At 43.1% G+C, this 15,451-nt stretch overlaps 1 protein-coding gene across 1 annotated transcript; it reads right to left on the bottom strand.

The window, feature by feature from the left end:
- Positions 1–1,012: 1,012 nt before the first annotated feature.
- Positions 1,013–3,437, bottom strand: LOC146960987 (uncharacterized). Its single transcript, XM_085771879.1, has 3 exons — positions 3,431–3,437; positions 2,755–2,921; positions 1,013–2,632 (listed from the first exon to the last, which is right to left on the bottom strand). The coding sequence occupies exons 1-3, from the start codon at positions 3,435–3,437 to the stop codon at positions 1,013–1,015; spliced, it is 1,794 nt and encodes a 597-aa protein (XP_085628005.1).
- Positions 3,438–15,451: the final 12,014 nt, after the last annotated feature.

Below are 15,451 nucleotides of genomic sequence, written 5' to 3' on the forward strand. Positions count from 1 at the left end.
AGCTCACATTAACATCATCTGAATGCAATGATCTTACTTTACATTTGCACTGTGAATCAACTGTATAAGTAGTACCACATTCTCAATCACTATGGGACATTGACAACCATTTGGAACTTCCACTTTCTCATTCAATAAGTGAGAACCTGGAAGTTTTTGGACCTCCATAATTTCGCAGTAAATTTTTACCTGTCTTCTTCTGAAGAACCTTTTGGCGGTGGACAGTTACACTTTTGGTCAGCTCTGCCTTGAGCCGCTTAAGCTCGTAATAGAGCTTTGTAAAATCGCGTTGCTTCAACTTGCTCTCAGGCATAGTTGCATCAATATGTTTGAAGAAGAGGACCACATTCCCTAGCATGTTTTTTATAGTTGTCGGGGCATACCCCTTCTGTGCCAAGAACAATGGCCACCTATGAAACAAAATAGTAACAACACCTTGTTTCACTGGAATACATAGGAGATCAAATAAACAATTATCATTCTCCAGAATAGAATGACTAATTGCTAGATTTTTACTTACACGCGCAACCGGTTAATTTGACAAAGGAAGCGTAGGTTACTTAGGACGACTTTCTTTTTGTTGGTTTTGTCAGCCAGCATGTAATCACAGAAGCGATGGGCATGGCTTCTGGCCTGTCGCGCATTGTCTCTGTCCTTAGATGCTGTCCGAGACCCAAGCCTAAAGGCCTCGAAATCCAAGATAGCCTGGACTGACATCACAAAATAAGTATAAGCAAACAGTGCTGCATATAGGCAATCAATGAATCCTTAGTGATAGATGAAAATTAGGAAATTAAAACCAGGAAACTTACGAAAAGGATATTGCAGCACTCTTGCTTTTGAAATATTTTGCCCTTTCTGAACTGAGTTGGTGGGCTTTTCATCTTCTTTGTGCTTGCTTGGCTCTGGTGTTGTAGACTTCTGTTCCTGCTGCTGCTGCATCGGCTGTGGTGTCGGTGGCTGCTGCTCTGGCAGCATCAGTGGTTGGGATGTGGGTGGCATCTGCTGCTTCCTAAGCCGCTTCCTCCCCTGTGGCTGTGGCGGCTGCAGCTGTTGTGGCTGCTGCAGCTTCCTCAGCCGCTTCCTCCCCTGCGGCTGTGGCAGCAGCGGCTGCGGCTGCTGCATCTGTGCCTGCTGCAGCGGTGATGCTGGCTGCAGCTCTGGAAGCATCAGTGGTTGGGGTGTGGGTGACTTCTGCCGCTTCCTCAGCCGCCTCTTCAGCGGTGGTGTAACTTGCTGCAGGACTAGTGGCTGCTGCCGTGGCGTAATTTGCTGCAGGACTGGTGGCTGCTGCTCTGGCGTCACTTGCTGCAGGACTGGTGGCTGCTGCTCTGGCGTCACTTGCTGCAGGACTGGTGGCTGCTGCTCTGGCGTCACTTGCTGCAGGACTGGTGGCTGCTGCTCTGGCGTCACTTGCTGCAGGACTGGTGGCTGCTGCTGTGGCGTCACTTGCCTCCTCAGCAGCCGCTTCCTCCCCTGTGACTGTGGCGGCTGCAGCGGCTGTGGCTGCGGCAGCTGCTGCTGTTGTGGCTGCTGCGGCTTCCTCAGCCGCTTCCTCCCCTGCGGCTGTGGCAGCAGCAGCTGCGGCTGCTGCATCCATGACTGCTGCAGTGGTGTCACCGGCTGCAGGTTTGGCAGCATTAGTGGTTGGGGTGTGGGTGACTTCTGCTGCTTCCTCAGCTGCCTCTTCAGCTGTGGTGTCACTTGCTGCAGGACTAGTGGCTGCTGCCGTGGTGTAATTTGCTGCAGGACTGGTGGCTGCTGCTCTGGCGTCACTTGCTGCAGGACTGGTGGCTGCTGCTCTGGCGTCACTTGCTGCAGGACTGGTGGCTGCTGCTGTGGCGTCACTTGCTGCAGGACTGGTGGCTGCTGCATCCATGACTGCTGCAGTGGTGTCACCGGCTGCAGGTTTGGCAGCATTAGTGGTTGGGGTGTGGGTGACTTCTGCTGCTTCCTCAGCTGCCTCTTCAGCTGTGGTGTCACTTGCTGCAGGACTAGTGGCTGCTGCCGTGGCGTAATTTGCTGCAGGACTGGTGGCTGCTGCTGTGGCGTCACTTGCTGCAGGACTGGTGGCTGCTGCTCTGGCGTCACTTGCTGCAGGACTGGTGGCTGCTGCTGTGGCGTCACTTGCTGCAGGACTGGTGGCTGCTGCTGTGGCGTCACTTGCTGCAGGACTGGTGGCTGCTGCTGTGGCGTCACTTGCTGCAGGACTGGTGGCTGCTGCTCTGGCGTCACTAGCTGCAGGACTGGTGGCTGCTGATGTGGCGTCACTTGCTGCAGGACTGGTGGCTGCTGCTCTGGCGTCACTTGCTGCAGGACTGGTGGCTGCTGCTGTGGCGTCACTTGCTGCAGGACTAGTGGCTGCTGCTGTGGCGTCACTTGCTGCAGGACTGGTGGCTGCTGCTGTGGCGTCACTTGTTGCAGGACTGGTGGCTGCTGATGTGGCGTCACTAGCTGCAGGACTGGTGGCTGCTGATGTGGCGTCACTTGCTGCAGGACTGGTGGCTGCTGCTGTGGTGTCACTTGCTGCAGGACTGGTGGCTGCTGCTCCTGTTGCTGCAGTGTCGGTGCCAGCAGCAGCTGCAAAACATCCTCCAGTCTTTCCTCCAATACCTTGATTTGAGCTGCCAGGCTGGCATAATTGCAGCCACAGTTGATGTCAGGTCTGTTTGGAAGGGGAAGAGGTGACGCACAGGGAATAGAAAGCGGAAGGGGAAGAGGTGAAGCGCAGGGGAGAGAAAGTGATGACAGAGCCTGAGGTGGAGCCACAGCAGTTGGAGTCTCAGATTGGATGTCGGTGGCTTGAGCCTGAGGTGGGGCCTCAACGGCTGGAGCCTCAGCAGCCTGAGCCTGAGGTGGGGCCTCGGCAGGTAGAAACTCCATTTCCTCAATATCCTGGTCATGATTGACCTCAGCGTTTTCTGGAGAAGTGAAAATGTACACATTCACACTTTGGAAGGTATAAGAGATTCCACATCCTCATATAACAGGATATTCTACATCATGTATAAAACTAGGAACATACCATATTCTGTATGATTAATGAAGTCCAATTTTGACACCATCCTTATTTCCGGGTTAGACCTTCTCAGCTCCCCCAACTTATCTACAAAAACTCTCCTCTTGGCCATTTTCATTGGGCTGTCTCTTTCCTATAAAGAATGGATGACCTTGTTGAATGTATTATGTAAATAAATGAGGATATCTAAAATCACTCTACACACTTTTACTTACGTCTGTGGTAGACAGGCCATGAGCATCAATGAGATGCTTATCTAACCTAACCAAACCCTCTCTGTCACACAATGGACAATCCAAAGGTTGTGTTACCCTGTGGTAGAATGTGAGAGCATTAGTCCAGAAAAATAAAGTGCATCTACTAAAATACTTGAATAACTAAATTAAATGATTTTTTTTATATTATCCTTACCGTCCATTTCCATATTTAACAAGGAGGTTGAATTCCTCCTTGTTAGGAATGTGGTGGGATCTTTTAAGGTGTTGGATTAGATTCCGGTAGTTACCGTAACAAATTCCACACAGTTTATCTGCCTGCAAAAAAGGATCAATAGCAATAATTTAACTTAGTTAAAGAATTTAAATAATACTATTAACATATATGAGTTAGAATCTGAAAGGCGCTTTCACATCCTCATCTAACAAGTAGGAATTTGGAAGTCATAAGAGCTTCCACATCCACATATTAAATTGATTTGTATCTTCAAATTCAACTTCTCAACCTCCTTAAATTTACTTACCATTTTGTCTCTCTGTCTCTCACTACCTAAATTAACAAAAGAGTGGAAAAGCTTTAATGTAAAGTAATTTGAGGCAATGGAGACTTACATTTAAAAGTAATGTACTACTTATGTGTTTGTTTTTTTGTGAATCTGGTACAAATATTAATGTAAAAAAAGAAATCCCCAAATTTCAGAAATTCAAAATCCAAATTTAGTGCACATATCTTCAAACAAAACCTACCATTTGGCCTATGACTAAATTTGATAATAAATATTTAGTTGAATCTTGGATCTTGGATCTTGTGGTCAACTCCTCCAAATGGCTACCAACATCTCAAAAACAGAAACACCTAACTCATACCTACACACATGCTTTGCACTAAAGATTGAAATTTGGAAGTCTTCTGAGTGAAATTTGGACTGAAACCTCTGCTTCCAAATGTGACACTAAAGCCTGCTGTCAAGTAACATTCAATAGAAAAGATTATCATTTAGAAGCAAACCATGTAGTCCCACATACCCATGCAACTTACAGAATTTGTCACGCGTAGTGAAAAAATTGTTCAGTTTCAAAAGCTCAAAAAAACGTTCACATATTATCAAACAAACACTAACATTTGGCCTATGACTAAATTTGGTAATACATATTTAATTGAATCTTGAAGCACACTCACCATGTGGTCAACTCCTCCAAATGACTACCAACATCTCAAAAACAGAAACGCGTAACTCATACCTACACACATGCGTTGCAATAAAGATTGAAATTTGGAAGTCTTCTGAGTGAAATTTGGACTGAAACCTCTGCTTCCAAATGTAACACTAAAGCCTGCTCTCAAGTAACACTCTTTAGAAAAGATTATAACTTAGAAGCAAAGCTGTAGTCCCTCATAACCATGCTACTTACAGAATTTGTCACGCGTAGTGAAAAAATCTTTCAGTTTCAAAAGCTCAAAAAACAGGACATATTATCAAACAAACACTAACATTTGGCCTATGACTAAATTTGGTAATACATATTTAATTGAATCTTGAAGCACACTCACCATGTGGTCAACTCCTCCAAATGGCTACCAACATCTCAAAAACAGAAACGCGTAACTCATACCTACACACATGCGTTGCAAAAAAGATTGAAATTTGGAAGTCTTCTGAGTGAAATTTGGACTGAAACCTCTGCTTCCAAATGTGACACTAAAGCCTGCTCTCAAGTAACACTCTTTAGAAAAGATTATAATTTAGAAGCAAAGCTGTAGTCCCTCATAACCATGCTACTTACAGAATTTGTCACGCGTAGTGAAAAAATCTTTCAGTTTCAAAAGCTCAAAAAACAGGACATATTATCAAACAAACACTAACATTTGGCCTATGACTAAATTTGGTAATACATATTTAATTGAATCTTGAAGCACACTCACCATGTGGTCAACTCCTCCAAATGGCTACCAACATCTCAAAAACAGAAACGCGTAACTCATACCTACACACATGCATTGCAATAAAGATTGAAATTTGGAAGTCTTCTGAGTGAAATTTGGACTGAAACCTCTGCTTCCAAATGTGACACTAAAGCCTGCTCTCAAGTAACATTCAATAGAAAAGACTATCATTTAGACGCAAACCATGTAGTCCCACATACCCATGCAACTTACAGAATTTGTCACGCGTAGTGAAAGAAAATCATTCAGTTTCAAAAGCTCAAAAAACAGGACACATATTATCAAACAAACACTAACATTTGGCCTATGACTAAATTTGGTAATAAATATTTAGTTGAATCTTGGAGCATACTCACCATGTGGTCAACTCCTCCAAATGACTAGCAACACCCCAACAACAGGAACACCTAACTCAGTCCTAAACACTATAAATTGAAATATGGGAAGTCTGCCGAGTGAAATTTGGAATGACAAATTTGTTGCCAAGTGTGATAGAAATATCCTTAAATAATAAATAAATATTAATTTGGAAGTACCCCCAATTCCCAAATACTCATCTATGATTAAATGAATGAATATGAATTTAAAATGTGTTTGACCTAAGGTCTGCACTCATGAAGCATGTAATAAACATTTTCTTTAATAAACTGTACAACTACATAAACATGTATGTAAAAATCACATCTATGGAACTTCTATTAGAGGGATGCAAATGGGGTCACTGGCACAAATAAAGGGCACTTCTCAGTTGAGGGTGTTGGCTTGTGCTCAGGACTCTTCTTAGGCAATGGCACCAAAACACACCCAGGTCTCCTCTCAGGTGAGGTCACTTCTCAAATGAGGTCATTGCAACACACAAAGGGCACTTCTCAGGTAAGGAAGTTGGGCTGGCCCTAGGGTTCTTCCTAGGCGATAGCACTGGAACACACCCAGGGCTCTTCTCAGGTGAGGTTGCAGGGACACATAAAGGGCACTTAACAGATGAGGGTGCTAGGTCTTTACAAGGAGAGCTTTCCCTCAGCGGGGGTGCTGGCTCATACCAAGGGGAGCTGTCCCATGGTAAAGGTGCTGGCACGTACCCAGGGGAGCCAGAGATACACTCCTGTGCCAGTAAGGTCAACCAAGCTATTCTTGCTTCACTGGACATGGAGCTCATTTCCCCTGAGAGCACTGGCATGTTCCCACGACTTTCTTCTGTTCCTCTTGTTCTTGACCTCCTACTTCCTTTGACATAGGAAGTACAAATGTAAATCTACAGCCTTCCACATCTCAATCTATTTGTGATATGTAATAGATTCATATTTGGAATTGAAAACCAATGTTTCCAAATATCTATCAATTTCCACATCTCAGTCAATTTGTGATGTGTAATAATTGGCATTTGGAATTTTAAACAACGATTCCAAATATCAATCTGGATCACAACATATTCACCTATGACAGAAAAGTGATAAATAACTAGGCAAGGCAATTTTAATCGTATAGCCCATTTTTACAAACAGTTTGTCTCAAAGGGTTTTACATATCATAACAACATCCTCTGTCCTTAGACCCTCACATCCACTGAGGAAATCCTCTCAGGAAAACCTTTTTAACAGGGAAACCTCAGGGTGAACAACAGAGGAGAGATGCCTCACCCAGGACGGGCAGATGTGCAATAGATGTTGTATACAGATAAGAAAACAGTTCATAACTCAGAATATGGAAAAACATGGAAATGGTTAACGAGAGCCAATGAAGTCAGTTTATAGAGCTGAAGGCAGCTTCATATTCCACATTCTATATGTTCAGAAATCCTTAAACCACATATATAGTTATAGACAGTGATAATAGACAATCTAATTAGTAAACTACACATGGATTTCAACAGGTTTAACATAACAAAAATCTAGATTTTTGAGAGCTCACTTACCATGCGGTCACTGCTGCTGCCTTATCCCCCTACTTCCTGTTACACCGGAAGTTCAACTCCCAAGTTTACAGAGTTCCAAATTTAAATCTAATCTTCATATCTAATAGATTGAAATGTGGACTTTAATACTACAGTTCCAAATATCAACCTAGATCACAACATTTCCCCTCCCCCCTTACATAAAAGTTGAGGGAGTTCATAAAAACTTTACAGACCTCACTCACCATGTGGCCCACACCGCTGGCTTCTTATCCACCTACTTCCCATCACACAGGAAGTCCAAATTTCGATCCACATACATGCATGATACAATAGATGGACAACTGGATGTACAGTATATGTCTCTATTCTCCATGTTTCAGTTTGCTGGTCTGAATTTATTTAGTTCTATAACAACAGGTATCCATGGGTGTAAGTTTGTAAGCAGCTATAGGACTTGATGGGCCTAATTAATGAGACCTTTCTGTAGATTAATTAGTTGAGGCTCCAATCATTTTTGACCATGTGGACCCAGAGGAAGTGACCCAAAAGTGATGTCAAATGTCATGGGGTGGACTAACAATCACAAGACAATTTGGAAGTTAATGAATGGAAATTTAGAAGGGAAGTCTGATGTGAATTAGCCATAGGATAGAAGGACCTATATGCCCTGATGACCTTTTGATTTTGGCAAAGGTGGAGCTTGGACATCAGACAATTTTATTTAACCTTTATTTTACCAGGCAAATTGCTTGAGATAAAAAAATCTCTTTTACGAGCATGGCCTGGCCAAATGAGCTACAGACGTATTTATTACATTTGAGAACAAATACTGGAAGGCTTTTTGGGGAAGGTTTAGCCCTTGCTGAGAGCCCTTTGCTTTAAAAAGTTATGGCCCTCTACATACAGGTCAACAGGTCACCAAGCAAAGTTATTCAGAGACAGTCACCAAGCATTCCTGAGTATTGTTGGCTCAGAGATGAGGTAGAGACCTGCAACCACTTCTGACTAAAACCTGGCTTCCCACTAGAGCCCTGCAAGCCCACGGGGGCCTGCGGGTGACCTTGATGGGCCTGATTAATGAGACCTGTCTGTAGATGCCTTAGTTGAAGCTCCACAATCATTTTTGACCATGTGGACCCAGAGGAAGTGACCCAAAAGTGATGTCAAATGTCATAGGGTGGACTCACAATGACAAGATTCATGAGCATCGACATAAGACAATGAGCTACAGACTTATTTATTTCAAAGGTCAACAGGTCACCAAGCAAAATTATCCAGAGACAGTCACCAAGCATTCCTGAGTATTGTTGGCTCAGAGATGAGGTAGAGACCTGCAACCACTTTTGATTAAAACCTGGCTTCCCATTAGAGCCCATAAGATAGAAGGACCTATAAGCCCTGATGAACCTTTTGATTTTGGCAAAGGTGGAGCTTGGACATCAGACAATGAGCTACAGACGTATTTATTACACATGAGAACAAATACTGGAAGGCCTTTTGGGGAAGGTTAGGCCCTTGCTGAAAGCCCTTTGCTTTAAAAAGTTAGATTTGAATTTGGAGGCACTTTCATATTCTCATCTACTGCCATGCTCCATCATAGATTTAAATTTGGAGGCACTTTTTATATTCTCTCAAGAGCATGCCACTTATTCTGTTAATGCAGTAGGTTGTAAGTTCAACTCCCACTCTTTGCATTTTTTTTTGCTGGGTGTCTGTTCATCCCCTGTATTTACTTGTTTTCTGTCATGACTCAACTGCTCTCTCTAATAAAGTAAGAGATCTACATTTATCTCTATAATATTCTCATCTACTGCCAAGCTCCATCGTAGATTTGAATTTGGAGGCACTTTCATATTCTCATCTACTGCCAAGCTCCATCATAGATTTGAATTTGGAGGCACTTTCATACTCTCATCTATTATCAAGCTCTACCATAGATTCTCACCCCCAATGATGTATACACATCAATTTGACAGCATGTCATGGTGCTGAGGTGGCTCAGTGGTTTAAGAGCATGTCACATATTCCACTGATGCAGGAGGTTGCAAGTTCAACTCCCACTCTGTGCGTTGTTTTTGCTAGGTGTCTGTTCACTGTTTTGATTTACTTGTTTTCTGTCATGCCTCCCCTGCCCTCTCTAACAAAGGGAGAATTTACTTACATTTGCCTCCAAGACAAATATGTTGGTAATTGACCCTTTGTTGGCCTTCTGATTGGTCTGCTGATCCACCAATCAGAGCGCTTCTCCCCATGTCACATGTTGCACAACATTCTAAGGTTGGACAACCCTGGAATGAAACCCTATGAAACCAGATAGGGAGACAAGCAAATTTCTTGTTGGCAAAAAACTACTTAATAATTTTTCAATATGGTTAAAATTCTGAGTTTCCTGCAATAGCTACTCAGATATCTGGAACGTATTCCTGGATTCATTTTTATCCATTCCCAAACCAAGACATCAATAAACATAGGCTACAGCCCTTAATGTACTGTATAACATATACTTTATCTTTCTGGTTAGTTGATCTTAAGAATTAGGGTTTGGGGGTGTCCCACTAAGGGAGCTCAGCATAGGTCAGGGGTTACCTGCATTATTTTGTTTGTGGGTTGTTTGGTCAGTCCTCATGATAAGTGAGCCTTTTTTCCCTGCTGAACTGAAGTGCTAAAGCTTCATTCATCCTCCAGTCCCACCTCTGGGGGGGGGGGGGGGGTCGTGTTCATAACAAGAAGATCTAAGACCTTCAAAGTTAATCTAGCAAACTAACATTACCCTACCATGTCTTTCAACTTAGTGAAAGTTTTAACGAGGAGAACCGGAGAGATCTCGCGAGGATTACGCGTTAGCTTGTAGCTAACGTTAGCTAGCTTCTTAGCTAATAGCTAGTGAGTGACCCAAAACAATGATTTTTCCCCCATTTTCGAAAAGTCAGGTAATGCCCCGTTCAGATCGCTATTGAGCCACGGTCTGTCCTCTATCACGGACACTAGTTTCTGATGTTAATTAATTAAAAATTTCCTTACAAGCAATTTAAAACTGCCTAATTTTCAATGGGTTTCCCATGATTAACACTTTCCGTCCCATTGTTTGTCCAACCTAGCAACAGTAACCGTGGGGGGCGGGGCCTTGACAAAGGGTCAATTGTAACTCTTTGGTGACATTTCCAATTTCTCATCCGTCATCGTTTCCAAAGTCTTGTCTGTGGAACAAGCTCAATCATAGAATTTGGTAGTACTGGGGCGGTGCGTGGTGCAGTGGTTAAGGCGGCCGCCCCATATAGAGGCTATAGTCCTCGCCGCAGGCGGCCCCGGTTCAAGTCCAGCGTCGGGCAGCCCTTTCCTGCGTGTCATTCCCCCTCTCTCTGCCTCCCCCTTTCCTGCCTATCTACACTGATCTGGCAAAAAAAAAGCCAAAAATATACTTAAAAAAAAGAAAAGAATTTGGTAGTACTCCCAACTTCTCATATAAAACAGCTTTCAAAGTCTCATCTATGGACCAAGCTGAGTCAGAGATTGGAATTTGGTGGCACTTCCAATTTCTCATCCATCATAATTTCCAAAGTCTCGTCTGTGGAACAAGCTCAATCATAGATTAGAATTTGGTAGTACTGGGGCGGTGTTTCGCTCAGTTGGTAGAGCACCCGCCCCATGTGTTGAGGCTATAGTCCTCACTGCAGGTGGCCCCGGTTCGATTCCTGCGTTGAGCGGCCCTATCCTGCATGTCATTCCCCCTCTCTCTGCCTCCCCATTTCCTGTCTCTCTCAACTGTCCTATCGAATAAAGGCATGAAAAGCCAAAAAATATACTTTAAAAAAAATCTAATTTAACATAGCTTTCAAAGTCTCATCTATGGACCTAGCTGAGTCAGAGATTGGAATTTGGTGGCACTTCCAATTTCTCATATTATGGATTCCAAAGTCTCGTTTCCAACCACAGCTCAATCATAGATTGGAATTTGGTAGTACTTAACAATTTCTCATATTATGGATTCCAAAGTCTCGTTTCCAACCACAGCTCAATCATAGATTGGAATTTGGTAGCACTTCCACATTTCGATCTATAAAACTAAGAACTTCCAAATTACTATCTTCAATTTCAGAATTTGTGTGAAAGTTTGACATTTTCAATATTGATACTTGAAAGGACTTCAAATATATTGACACTGTAATTTAGTTGACTCTTAACAATTCACAAAGACGCAGAAATAATTGCGTATGAACTTGTAGTTACAATAAAATGGTGTGCCTTGCCAATTTCAACAGTGAACACTAACTTTCAACTATTGACTTTGTGTCATAGAAACAAGATGAAGCTTTTCCGGTGTGATAACATCAGGGCTGGAATGGCTTGACTGTGGTGAAGGATCAACCTCAGTGCGTCTTCACTCCTCTTGGTTTTTTGGCCTTAGATGGAGTTTGTGTTTGAGCCAATTCTGTTTGAGTCTGGTGCCAACTTCCATGTCCTCGGGTGTCTCCTTGTCCTGGAGTGATTCTTTTCCCCCTGAGGTATGCTCATCCTCAGTTCGCTTCCTTGCGAGAGAGCGCACGCATCCTGTGCTGTCACCCCTGCTGCCATTACTTCCGCATTTTTCAACTTCCTGTGCCAGACTCAGGAAGTACAAAAATTTACGTTTTACAAATTAACAGTTTTGGATTTAGGCACTTCCATACTCACATCTATGACTCTATACTATACACATTCCTGTTCTAACATGTGAGAATTTGTAACTTGAAAACTTTCCAATTGTGATTTTAAACACATTTTGAATTCAGCACTTCCAGGAATCTCATCTGACTATACCACCTTCCTGTCGAACTTATTAGAATTTGTAACTCAAAATTTTCAAAAAATTGTTGATTCAGAAAATAAAGGAAACAGAAAAAGGCATACCTTTGGACTTTCATTTTCAGCTGAGTGGTGTATATTTCAACATTGAACACAATTGGAACTTTGATACAAAGAGTCTTAGAACAAGGATCAACAGTTTGCTGCATTGGAAATGTGGACGAACAGGGTTGTTGGTCTCTCATTGTGGTGAAGGATCATCCTGAGCAGTCTCCAGGTCTCCCTGTTCTTCGGTACAACGGTTTGTTATGGTGGTGTTTGGTGAATCAGGCCTCCTGACTTCCTCTGGCTTGGGTTGCTTCTTTGCCCTTGGCTGGTTCTTTGCCCTTAGCCTTCAGGTCTTCCTCAGTCACGTCCTTGCCCCCATGTGTTTGGCTCCTTTGCCACTTGGCCTCCCTTCTGCCATGGTGCTGTCTGGTTGGCTTGCTTGAGAAGAGGGGTTATCTTTATCCTGTCAAAAAGACAACAGTAATGGGATCTTACTGAATCACTACCATACAATGGATAGATAAATATATTTTGTGAAGTCCAAAATACAACAGAATTGAAGAACTACAAATCTCCTTCCGAGTTTGGAAATTTGGAACAACTTTCAAATTCTCATGTAATATAATCTCACCAAAATCACATCTATTGACCTTTTGTTTCAGTCCAAGATTGGAATTTGGGTACCTAGCTTCCAATTTCTCATCCTTCATCGCGTCCAATGTCCTCGTCTGTGGAAACACAGCTCAATTCATAGATTGGGAAATTGGTAGCAATTCCAATTTCTCACTATGATGGCTCCGAAAAACTGTCCTTTAAACCACCAGCTCCAATCATAGATTGCAATTTGGTAGCACGGCCATGTGGGGGAATATATTATAATATATTTGGAGTTAGGGGGATGGGGCTGCAACTACTATGAACCTCCAATTGGCCGTCTGAAAAATGTCAATCTTTTGGAAATTTAAAATTTGTGCCTATAGGACTTCACATATAAATGACACTGTAATTATATCTTGACTCTTTAAAATTCACAAAAGAAACAGAAAACATAGCTTGTGAACTTTTGGATATCACTATGCAATAATATATCACATATATCTCTACATTTTCATCCCGCTACATACAAAGGATAGATAATTATATTGTGGTGAAGCCAAAATACAACAGAATGAAATCTACTTGTTAGACACTGCAATTACTAGGTGAACTGTAGGACCAACTAACATCTTTAACAGGTTTTAGGGCATATTGAAAATAGAGATTTTAGAGAGCCTAGCTCACCATAGTGGTACACCTGCACTCCTTTCTGATTTCCCCCCACTTCCCGTAGACACAGGAAATCCAATTTTAGAATCTAATGACTTCCACATCGCAATCTGTGATGTTGGGGCGGTGTGTGGCGCAGTGGGTTATAGAAGCGGCCGCCCCATATAGAGGCTACTTCCTCACTGCTGGCAGCAGCCCGGTTTTGAAATCACCGCGTCGTGGCACAGACCTTTCATCTTCATGTCCATTCCCTCTCTCTCTGCATCCCCCTTTCCTGTCTATCTCTACTGCGTGCTGTCAAATAAAGGCAAAAAAAGCCTAAAAAAAGTGTTCTTTGACTGTAAAGTAATAGATGTAAATTTGGTACTACAAAAGCTAACGGTTTCAAAATATCAAATCTAGATCACACATTTTCACCCACAACCATTTAACGCGATGCAAAACTATATCTTGCACAGTCACAATACCAATTCAGTGACTTATTGTAGACTGTGGCTACTGTACAGTTAAATGAGCAAAGGGTTAACAGGTTCAGCTTGAAAATAAAAAAAATAAGAGAGCTCCACTCACCATGCAGTCACCCTAGCTGCTTACTCTGCATTTTCTACTTTTCTACTCCCTGTGACAACAGGAAGGCCAAATTTGTACATTTACAAAAACAATGTTTGGATTAAGCACTTCCAGTATTCTCATCTATGGACTATGAACCTCCACATACCGGGCCACCCCCGCGACATACAAGCAATACTATCACTATATTTTACAGGGTCAACAATTCCATTTAGCGATTTATATATTGTAAGACGATGCTAACTGCACAGTGGTATGAGAACAACTGCAAAACAGGTTTTTGACAGGTTGTTTTTTTAGTTCATAGAAACAAAACAGAGAGCTCATCTCACCATGCTGGTCACCTCCTGCTGCCTTACTCTGAGGTTTCTACTTCCTGTGACAGGAGGAAGTCCAAATTTTACATTTACAAAAAAAATTTTGGATTTAGCATCTCACAGATTCCACATCAGTGTCTATATACTTCCATTAATTCACACTGAGTTTGAAGGCCAACTCCGTCAAAACTCAGGCCCCCCTGAAATATATTCACAAATAAATTATGTTTTAATCAAATAATATGGAGCCTGTAGATCCATGTGTTGTGACGGCATCAGAAGCTCACGTCTAACAGTCCAGATGCTCATCTTTTGAGCACTGACAGAGTTTTTATCTATTGCACAAGTTCATTCATATTTTGGACATTCTAAGACTTCCAAATTCTTAAGCTATAACCAATGTCACAGATACAAATTTAGATTTTTTTTTCTTTTCATTAACGACACAAAAGTACATAACAAACATATCCTTTAGTGGAAACAATTGTAATAAACATGATGGTAACAACACATCGATAGTACGTGGGATTGCCAAGTCATTCAAAATTAATGCCATCCTTGGCAGGGAGAGCATCTTTTTATGTAAACACGTGGGAGATGTCCCTAGAGAAGGATGTAGGACGGTTTTCAGGGAAGGCTGTCTGATTTCAGGTCACGAGATCTCCCCAGGTGAGAGCACTGGAAGCACACCAGGACTCTTCCCCAGATGATGAATAGGTGCAGGGTCAAGCCTAGGACCTCCTCCCAGGTGGGAAGGTGAAGGTCCAGCCTAGGACTCTTCCCAGGTGAAGGTGTGGGGTCAAGCCTAGGGGACTCTTCCCAGGGGAGGGCACTGGGGTATGGCTGTGGACTCTTCCTAGGAGAGTTTGCTGGTTTATAATTTAGGCCCCTTCCTAGGTGAATGGTGTGGGGTCAAGCCTAGGAAATCTTACCCAGGGTGAGGGGGCTGGGGCATGCCTGGGACTCTTCCCAGGGGAGAGTGCGGGTTCACTCATCCAGGGCTTGACCCAATGGAAGTGTCCCAACTGGAAGTTTTCCTCATGGGATGTGATGACTTGTACCCTAGTGGAGCTGTCTCCTTGGCAGATGTGCTGGCATGTACCCAGTGGAGCTGTCCCTTGTCAGCTGTGCTGGCAAGTACCCAGTGTGAGCTGTCCGTTGGCAAATGTGCTGGCCATTACCCTGTGGAGCTGTCCCTTGGCAGGTGTGCTGGTAAGTACCCAGTGGAGCTTCCCCTTCGGCAGGTTTTCTTTTTCTGTTTTGATTATCTGTTTTTTTTGTGTGCGGCAAGGTAACCCAGTGGAGCTGTCCCTTGGCAGGTGTCTTGTCTAGTACCCAGTCCTGGCCTCTGGCAGGTCGTGCTTGTCAAGTACCCAGTGGAGCTGTCCCTTGGCA

This window comes from Trachurus japonicus, unplaced genomic scaffold (genome assembly GCF_045865225.1).
Source record: "Trachurus japonicus isolate A0001 unplaced genomic scaffold, Traja_1.0 AP029700.1".
NCBI classification, from domain to species: Eukaryota; Metazoa; Chordata; class Actinopteri; order Carangiformes; family Carangidae; genus Trachurus; species Trachurus japonicus.

Bases quoted from the DNA above. Each gene is read 5' to 3' on its own strand.
- LOC146960987 (XM_085771879.1), bottom strand. The intron at 2,633-2,754 runs GCTCTGTCATCA...CAATTATGCCAG, and splicing joins CTGCTGTGGCTCCACCTCAG to CCTGGCAGCTCAAATCAAGG.